Source organism: Callorhinus ursinus, unplaced genomic scaffold (genome assembly GCF_003265705.2).
Source record: "Callorhinus ursinus isolate GAN/ISIS: 27379988/994484 unplaced genomic scaffold, GSC_fseal_2.0 scaffold48, whole genome shotgun sequence".
Lineage (NCBI taxonomy): Eukaryota > Metazoa > Chordata > Mammalia > Carnivora > Otariidae > Callorhinus > Callorhinus ursinus.
The window spans coordinates 215,653-225,478 of NW_027397110.1; the positions used below are offsets into that span (position 1 = coordinate 215,653).

At 46.2% G+C, this 9,826-nt stretch overlaps 1 protein-coding gene across 11 annotated transcripts in view; it reads right to left on the reverse strand.

The window, feature by feature from the left end:
• The window catches only part of LOC112831568 (Mov10 like RNA helicase 1), an 80,950-nt gene extending 71,766 nt beyond the window's left edge, over window positions 1-9,184 (reverse strand). For 4 of the 11 annotated variants that reach the window (XM_073882578.1, XM_073882585.1, XM_073882577.1 and 1 more), the window contains exons 1-2: window positions 8,790-8,944; window positions 7,137-7,321 (exon numbers count right to left, since the gene is read on the reverse strand). In XM_073882578.1, the coding sequence (XP_073738679.1) occupies window positions 7,137-7,321; window positions 8,790-8,886 (282 nt within the window). In that variant the 5' untranslated portion in view covers window positions 8,887-8,944. The other 7 variants (XM_073882584.1, XM_073882580.1, XM_073882583.1 and 4 more) reach the window with 7 other exon arrangements.
• Between the last annotated feature and the right edge of the window lie 642 nt (window positions 9,185-9,826).

A 9,826-nucleotide genomic window follows, 5' to 3' on the forward strand; every position in this document is an offset into this window, starting at 1 on the left:
AAGATATGGGCAAAAAACTTAAATAGACATTTCTCCAAAGAAGGTATATAAATGACCAATAAACACATGAAAAGATGTTTAACATCACTGATTATTAGGGAAAGGTAAATCAAAGCCACAGTAAGATACCACTTCGTATCCACTAGGATGGTTACTGTCAAAAAAATGAAAAGTAACATGTTGGCGAAGATGCAGACAAAGTGGAATTCTTGTGCATTGCTGGAGGGAATATAAAATGGTGCAGGTACTATGGAAAATCTGCTGGTTCCTCAAAGAGCTAAACATAGAATGACCATATGACCTCTGTAATTCCACTCCAAGGTATATACCCAAAAGAAAACAGGGGCTCAAAGACACTTGTTCAAAGCAGCATTATTCACAGTAACCAAAAGGTAGAAACATCCCAAGTGTCCATAAACAGAGCGTACAAAGTGTAGTCTATTTACAATGGAATATTCTTCAGCCATAAAAAGGAGTAATATCCTGTTACAGGTTATATGGATAAACCTTGAAAATATGCTAAGTCCAATAATGCAAACACAAAAGGACAAATATTGCATGATTCCACGTGTATGAGATACCTAGAATAGTCAAATTCACAGACAGAAAGTAGAACAGTGAATTATTGTTTTAATGATGATAAAAAAGTTGTGAAAATAGTGGTAATGGGTGCACAACAATGCAAATGTACTTGTCACTGGATTGTACACATTAAAATATTAAATTTTAGGTATATTTCACCACAGTAAAGCTATGTAAAAAATAAGCAAGGAATTCCACATCTTTCATGAAATCAGTAATACTACCTAATGTTGGCAAATCAAGCAAAGGTGTAAGCATATTGTTCAGGTGATTCAGGATCTACTGAAAATCTAAGAACAGAAACCAAGAAAAGCACTGGGCCTGAGGAAATAAAGCACGGCTGGAGTATATGCAAATTTTTTTTTTGGTAGCACTGTAGGCCAGAGCAACCTACTAGAACTTTCTGCAATGAAAGAGACGGTTTATGTTTGTGCTGCCCAATTTGGTAGTCACCAGCTGCATTTAGCACTTGAAATGTGGTTAGTGAAGCTGAGCAATTTTAAATTTTATTTACTTTTAATACATTTAAATTTAAATAGCTACACATGATTGGTGCTATCATATTGAATGACGCAATTCTAAAATTTGCTATTTAAATGTACTATTTTTAAGATTTAAAAAGATAATATTAAGCATTAAGATACCACTTACTAACTAGAATAGTAATAAAGTACATCTCGAACATCTTTTAGAAGATTTTATTTATTTGAGAGAGAAAAAGTGAGCGGGAGGGAGAGGGAGAGAGAATCTGAAGCAGACTCCAAGCTGAGCGCAGAGCCCAACATGGGCCTTGAGCCCATGACCCTGAGATCATGACCTGAGCAAAAACCAAGAGTCAGAGGCTCAACCGACTGAGCCACCCAGGCTCCTCAAACCATCTTTTTTTTTTGTTTTGGAGAGAGAGAGCATGGGGCAGGGGGTGGGAATGGGAGAGGGAGAGGGAGAGGGAGAAAGACAATTTCAAGCAGGCTCCACGCCCAGCAAGGAGCCCGACATGGTGCCGATCCCACAACCCTGAGATCATGACCTGAGCCAAAATCAAAAGTCAGATGCTTAACCTTAACCCAGGTGCTCCTCATCTCAACCATTTTTTTTTTAATTTTTTTATTGTTATGTTAATCACCATATATTACATCATTAGTTTTTGATGCAGTGTTCCATGATTCATTGTTTGTTCATAACACCCAGTGCACCATGCAAAACGTGCCCTCCTCAATACCCATCACCAGGCTAACCCATCCCCCCACCCCCCTACCCTCTAGAACCCTCAGTTTTTCAGAGTCCATCATCTCTCATGGTTCGTCTCCCCCTCTGACATACTCCCCTTTTCTTCCTCTCCTGTTATCTTCTTCTTTTCCTTTTTTCTTAAAATATGTTGCTCAACCATTTTTTAAAAGGAGTTGAGCTCACTAAGTTTGCCAGCTACCAAATTACATAAAAACCAGCAGCTTTCCTACATAGGAAGAAAAACATTAATTATAAAAATATAGGAGGCACCTGGGTGGCACAGTAAGTTGAGTGTCCGACTCTTGGTTTCAGCTCAGGTCTGATCTCTGGGTTGTGGGATTGAGCCCTGCATTGGGCTCCACACTGGGCATGGAGCCTACTTGAGATTCCCTCTCTCCCTCTGCCCCTCCTGCTCATGCTCTCATTCTCTCGCTCTAAAATAAATAAATCTTTAAAAAAATAAAAATACAAAGTTATGTTGATAATGGAACATAAACATTAAAATTCTTGGAAAGAAACAAGAAATTTGCAGAACCTAAGTAAAGAAAGCTATTAAGCTGTAAAAAGAACATAAAGGAGGGCTTAAATAATTGGATAAATTGTAGTTGGAGAAGTCTATATATGATCCACACGTTGCTTAGCCTAAATGGATCCACAAACTCGGTGCTGTCCAAAGCGATTCTGAGCTGAGTAGGAGAAACAAAAGAATGACTCTAATGTTCATCCAGAATAATCAGAAAGTGGGAGAATTCCATCCACATCGAGGAGGGAAACCTGCCTACCACCCATGGATGAGACAGTGCCACGAGGGCCCACACACAGGCATCAGGACCATGGGGGCCCCATGCACATGGGGTTCTGGTGTATGATAAAGGGACATTCCTGATCAGAAGGAAAAAAAGTGAAATGACTGGTCAGCTACTGAAAAAGAAATGTCTGCTTTCCTCTTTCAGTCTGTATAGCATATAAATTCCAGGCAGACTAAATATTTAAATGTCAAGAAACAATTTTCAGAGGAAAACCTGAGTGGATATGTCTAAGAGTGGAATAAGCCTCTTTAAGGATTCTTAGAGGCCAAAGCCACATGGAAAAGATAGACACATTTAACTGCATAAAACAAAACCTTAAAAAAATGTTAAAACATAATCCTGGGGGAGATATCTACAACACTTTCATATAATAATCTTCCTTAAAAAGCTCTAATTTCCCAAAAAGACAAGTATGTCCACTCTTCCCACTTTTATTTGATATAGTACTGGAAGTCCCAGCCACAGCAATCAGACAACATACAGAAATAAAAAACATCCAAATTGGTAAGGAATAAGTAAAACTTACCACATGCAGATGACATACTATATACAGAAAACCCTAAAGGCTCCACCAAAAAACTACTAGAACTGATATATGAATTTAGTAAAATTGCAGGATACCTATCAATGTACAGAAATCTGTTGCATTCTATACACTAATAATGAAGCTGCAGAAAGTGAAATTAAGAAAACAATCCCATTTACAATTGTACCAAAAACAATAAAATACTTAGGAATAAACTTAACCAAAAGGTGAAAAGACCTGCATTCTGAAAACGCTAAAACACTGATGAAAGAAACTCAAGATGATGCAAAGAAACGGAAAGACATTCCATGCTCATGGATTGGAAGAAAAATATTGTTAAAATGTCTATACTACCCAGAGCAACCTACAGATTTACTGCAATCCCTCTCAAAATACCAACAGCATTTTTCACAGAACTAGAACAATCCTAAAACTTGTATGGAGCCACAAAAGACCTCGACTAGCCAAAGCAATCCTGAAAAGGAAAAACAAAACTGGAGGCATCACAATTCCAGACTTCACGTTGTATTACAAAGTGATAGTAATTAGGGCGCCTGGGTGGCTCAGTTGGTTAAGCGACTGCCTTCGGCTCAGGTCATGATCCTGGAGTCCCGGGATCAAGTCCCGCATCGGGCTCCCTGCTCGGCGGGGAGTCTGCTTCTCCCTCTGACCCTCTTCCCTCTCGTGCTCTCTATCTCTCATTCTCTCTCTCTAATAAATAAATAAATTCTTAAAAAAAAAAAAAAAAAACAAAGTGATAGTAATTAAAACAGTATGGTCCACACACAAAGATCAACGGAATAGGATAAAAAACCCAGAAATAAACCCACACTTATATGGTCAGTTAATCTTCGACAAAGGAGTGCCTATCCAATGGGAAACAGGCAGTCTCTTCAACAAATGGTGCCGGGAAAACTGGACAGCAACATGTAAAGAATGAAACTGGACCACGTTCTTACACCACACACAAAGTAAACTCAAAATGGATGAAAGACTTAAATGTGAGGCCTGAAACCATAAAAATCTTAGAAGAGAACACAGGCAGTGATGTGACATCAGCCATAACAACATCTTTCTAGATATGTCTCCTGAGGCAAGAGAAACAAAAGCAAAAATAAACTATTGGAACTTCATCAAAATAAAAAGCTTCCGCACTGCGAAGGAAACAATCAATGAAACTAAAAAGCAACATACTGAATGGGAGAAGATATCTGTAAGTGACATAAGGGCTCTGATAAAGGGTTATTATCCAAAATGTATAAAGAATTGATAAAACTCAACACTCAAAAAATAAGTAATCTGATTAAAAATGGGCAGAAGACATGAATAGACATTTCTCCCAAGAAGACATCCAAATGGCCAAAAGACACATGAAAAAGTGCTGAGCATCGCTCGGCATCAGGGAACTCCAAATCAAAACCTCAAGGAGATACCACCTCACACCCGTCAGAATGGCTAAAATGAACAAGTCAAGGAACAACAGATGTTGGCGGATTGCGGAGAAAGGGGAACCCTCCTACACTGTTGGTGGGAATGCAAGCTGGTGCAGCCACTCTGGAAAACAGTGTGGAGGTTCCTCAAACAGTTAAAATTGGGGGCGCCTGCATGGCTCAGTTGGTTAGGCGTCTGTCTTCGGCTCAGGTCATGATCCCAGGGTCCTGGGATTGAGCCCCGCATCGGGCTCCCTGCTCAGCGGGGAGCCTGCTTCTTCCTCTCCCTGCTGCTTCCCCTACTTGTGCGCGCGTGCTCTCTTTCTCTGTCAAATAAACAAACAAAATCTTAAAAAAAAATAAAAGAAACTGGACCCTTATCTTAAAAAAAAAAGTTAAAAATAGAACTACGCTATGATCCAGTAATCAAAACACAAAACACAAAAAGACTAATTCAAAGGATACAAAGATAGGATACATCCTATCTTTGCAGCAGCATCATTTACAATAGCCAAATTATGGAAGCAGCCCACGTGTCCACCAACAGATGAATGGATAAAGAAGAGGTGGTATATATACAAACAATGGAATATTACTCAGCCATCAAAAAGAACAAAATCTTGCCATCTGCAATGACATGGATGGAACTAGAGGATATCATGCTAAGCCAAACAGTCAGAGAAAGACAAATACCATACGATTTCACCCATATGTGGAATTTAAGAAACAAAACAAATGAGCAAAGGGGGATAAAAGGGGAGAGAAACAAACCAAGAAACAGACTTGTAACTATACAGAACAAGCTGATGGTCACCGGAGAGGAGGTGGGTGGGGGGATGGGTGAAAGAGGGGATGGTGATTAAATTAAAAAAAACCATTTTTTAAAAAATGAAAACGACATTTCACAGAGAAATTTTGAACCCTCATAGCGTCCCTCCTAAAAGACCAGCAAGTCAAGAATGGGGAGAGGGAGAGATGAAGCCTGGACAGGCTGTCATGGTGAGGTCATGCCTGAAAAAGAAGCTATGCAGAGGAGAATTTTCCCCAAAGAAAAAGTTCTTGATTATGATACTTCTAACAGTTTATGGCAGATTGTGGTGATGGCTGCATAACTGTGAATGTATTAAAACACTGAATTGTATACCTCAAATGGGTGACCTGTATAGTGTGTCGATTACATACCAATAAAACTCTTTTTGAAAATTTTATTTGAGAGACAGACAGAGAGACATATAGACAGCCGGCCGGGAGGGGCATAGGGAGAGGGAGAAGCAGACTCCCCGCTGAGCTGGGAGCCCCAACACAGAACTGGATCCCAGGACCCTGAGCCGAAGGCAGACACTTAACTGACTGGGCCATCCAGGTGCCCCTGTCTCAATAAAACTCTTAACAAAAAGGAAAAAAGCTCTAATTTCCCTAATATAGAAACTTCAATTTAAAAAACTTTAAAGAAAAAAAGGTATAAAGATTATGAAAATAACTCCTAGAAAAAAATGTGAAAATTAATCTACTTTAAGGCTTAAGTGCAAGTTAAAATCATGAAGTCACTTTTCACTTATTAGATTGGCAAAGATTTCAGCGATTGATAACATCCACATCTTCGCCAACTTTGGGTAACAGCCAGTCTCATCTTGCTCCTGGGAGTATAAATTAATTTGTACCTTATTAAAGGATAATCTGATAACCACTGAAATGTTAAATGTGCATATGCTTTGACTAACAATTCCACTTCTAAGACTTCTAGCACAAAAAATACAATTTTTAAATTAACACAATTGCTGAATAGAATCTACTAATTATCTTTGCTAACTGGATCACAAGGGCCCACTCTTTCTGCCACCTTGGAGCCTGTGGAGTCTGCTGGAACAGGACTCCTAAAATGACAAATATGTTTGGAAGGCCGTTTTTGTTGGCTATAAGTGGGGTCTCTGGAACCAGGGGAGGACACAGCTCTTCTTAAAATTGGAGGTGTTATGCTCAGATGAAACTGAATTCCATCTAGGTAAGAGATGCACTTCTTTGTGCAAAGCAAAGAACACCACAGTGACTCCTGGAGGCAAACTGAACAAAACCAGAGTAATCTGGGGAAAAGTAACTTGTGCTCCTGGAAACAGAGGCATGGTTTGTGCCAAATTCTGAAGGAACCTTCCTGCTAAAGACACGGGCCACAGAATCTGTGTGATGCTGTGCCCCTCAAGGATTTAAACTTAGTGAAAAATACATAAGGGTGTAGATTTGTTCTCTTGTAAAAAAAAAAAAAGGGGTCCAATGATTATCATTTTTAACAATTTTTTGAAATACTAGAACAAATAAAAATGTTAAGCATTCTTTGCCATGACATAAAATTACAGACAAGCTTTACATTCTGAATTATAAATTTCTATGTTGTTTGAATAACATACAATAACCACCACTGATTTTTTAAGACAGAAACCATTATAAAAACACAAGCAGCCCCGGGCAGGTACATCCCACTCTGCCTTGCCCACGTTGCCCCTGAGAAGTTAACTAAACATGAAGCCCCACCGTGGAGAGAGACTTCGCAAACCACTCAGGCCTTACCCTAATTGCTTTCAGTCCGTTTGATACTTTATCTTCTTGCACAACAGCAATAACTTCCTGCCCGACATTGAGAAGCACTTTGCTAGTCACAGCTTCAGTAGAGAAGTAGATCAAATCATCAATCATGCCATAATCGCTGCAGTACCTTGTCACGACACCCTGGACAGTTTTCAACTTGGTGTCACCTGAGATGCATAAACAAAGAGATCATACAGACCTTAAAAGCGAAGCAAGCCTACATCATGGAGAAAGGCAGCGTACAGGAGCATCCAGGTGGTCTGGAGCCCTCTGAGCTGGAAAACCCTCCCGGGGCGGGGGTGGGGGGTGGGCAGAGCCTTCAGAAAGCAGGGTTTGTGATCCTCTGAGGAGTGTGGGTGGTGGGCTCCAGAGCCAGACTCCCTGGGTTTGAATCCCAGCTCTTCTACTGCCACGTGTGCATCTCTGGGCTAAGTCCTGAACCGCTAACCACTCTGTGCTTGTTCTGTTGTAAAACAGAGACAGTTGCAGTCTCTACCCAAGGGGGCTGTCTGGGGTTGATGTGATGGAAGTGAGTCCAACGCGCAGGCCAGGGTGCAGTATTTATACTGGCATCCGGGGAGCCCTTACTATGAGCTGCCATCACTGCAGTGATCTTCCTTCGTCACCAAAAACACCAGCCACGGTGTCAGGAGATTCTGCATTATCTCACCAAGCACGACGCTAGAAGAGAGTCCAGGCTTGGCGAGCTTCGTCTGGCCTCTACAGGCCGGGCAAGCCCTCACCGGAGCAGCGACTATCCCCACTACCGACCCCTGCAGCAGCCGCTGCTCTCTGGGTCCCCAGTGCACCTTGGCTGCTCCTTCCACTGCCTTCACTGAGATGCAAATGCAGCCGGGAGCTGGAGCTCAAGCTGATGCTGAAAGCCCGCACTTAACAGGCAAGACCCAGACTGACGCTGGGACCGGCTCCAGGCTACAAAGCCGGCTACGGCGGCGGCAGCGAGTCTGGACACAGACGGCTCTTAGTTAGCATGCTGCCTGCAACAGGTCAACTGCACCCCTGCCATTTCTGGCCTCTCCTGTCGAGAGTCTCTTTTCCAGAGCTTAGAGAAAACAACGAGAGAATCACCCCCTGAACTCGGTTCTCGCGAGGAGGGGGGAGAGAGCCTCGGGGGAGCGCACCGAGCTCCTCCGCGCTCGAACACAGCCTCAGCAGGGAGACGCACGGCTCCCCAGCATCTGTGGACCCGGGCTGAGCCCGCGGGCTGCCCGTTCCCGCGCTTTCCCGACACGGAACTGCCGCTCGCCGCGAGGGTGCGCGGACACGTCCGTCCCGCGGCCGGCCGCGCGCGCAGACTCCGAGCCAGGTGCACCGACGTGCTGGGCAGGCCCGGTGCCCTCACCCACCGGACACAACACCTGTTCTAATTGCCCGTTTTAAAAGCAGGCTCCGCGCCGACTGTGCAGCCAGACACGGGGCCCGACCCCGCGACCCTGAGATCAGCCGCCGAGTGGAGATCGGGTCGGTGCTTGACCGACGGCGCCCCCCGCGGAGGGCCTCTTCCCGTCCGGCCGGGGCTGACGACAGCCGGCCGCGGCCGCCTTCCCTCCCCGCCCGCCCTGGGCCCCCGGCGTGTGCACACGGGCGGCAGCGCGGCCCCGCCCCGCGAGGCACCTTCCGCGAGCTCGGGCCCCGGCGGCCCTGCGTCCTCGTCGGGGCCGTCCGCTCTCCTCCAGAAGAACGCAACCAGCTTGGCCGCGAGTCGCAGCATGGCCGTGCCGCCGCCCGGACTCCGCGCCGCCCGCCGCCTGGGGGTGAGCGCACGCGGCCGCGCGCTTCCCGCCGCCCTCGGCCAATGGGGTCGGCGCGTGCGCGCCTGCGCCCGTGCCGCACGGCCTCGGCCAATGGGGTCGGCGCGTCCGCGCCTGCGCCTGCCCCTCACACCCTCGGCCAATGGGCTCGCCGCACGCGCCGCGGCCGTTACCAGCTGGGGGCCGGCGGTTGGCGACCGTTCGCGTGCCGCCCAGTGCGGCGAGGTGCCGGTGGGCGAGACGTCGTGCGGGGCGCCCGATGTCGCGCTGTGGGTGGAGCCTCGTGCGGGCGGGCGTGCTGCGGCGGTCCCGGGCGGGGCGCCGGCACGGCCCGGCGCGGAGGCTCCGCCGCGGCTCGCGGAGCTCCTGTCGTGTCCGCGGTGGCGTCTGTGCGCTGACCGAGGCGCCCAGCTGTCCCTGGCCCCCGCCCGCGGCTCATCGGGCGCAGATCCCCGCCGCCGCCGCCGCCGCTGCGTGCGCTAGCTGGAATTCTATCCACCTCTTCGAAAACTGCCTCTTTTCATTGATTTTTGTCTCTTCTTCATTATTTCCTGCCTTGAATCCCGTTGTTGAACTCGTGCTTTCCTGACTCAAGCTGAGAATGAGTCTCTCGAGCTCGGGACGGCTGCACCCCGCACCACCGGGCTGGCGTCTCCGTTGTCACTCGGCGCACGGATTTTCTTCATTGTACACGGACGGGGAATAAACTCGTACATTTTGGGGGATTTCAGGGGTTTTGTGTTAATTCCTAATTGGATTTCGTCCTGGTTGGAGAATGCAGTGTGGATGAGCCCTCCCATCCGCCTCTGCGTCTGGAGCTGCTCCAGACGGACCCCGCGGCTCCCCCCGTTCTGTCAGCCCGGGGGCCCCGGGGTCGGTGTGACCCGCCCTGGCCTTCAG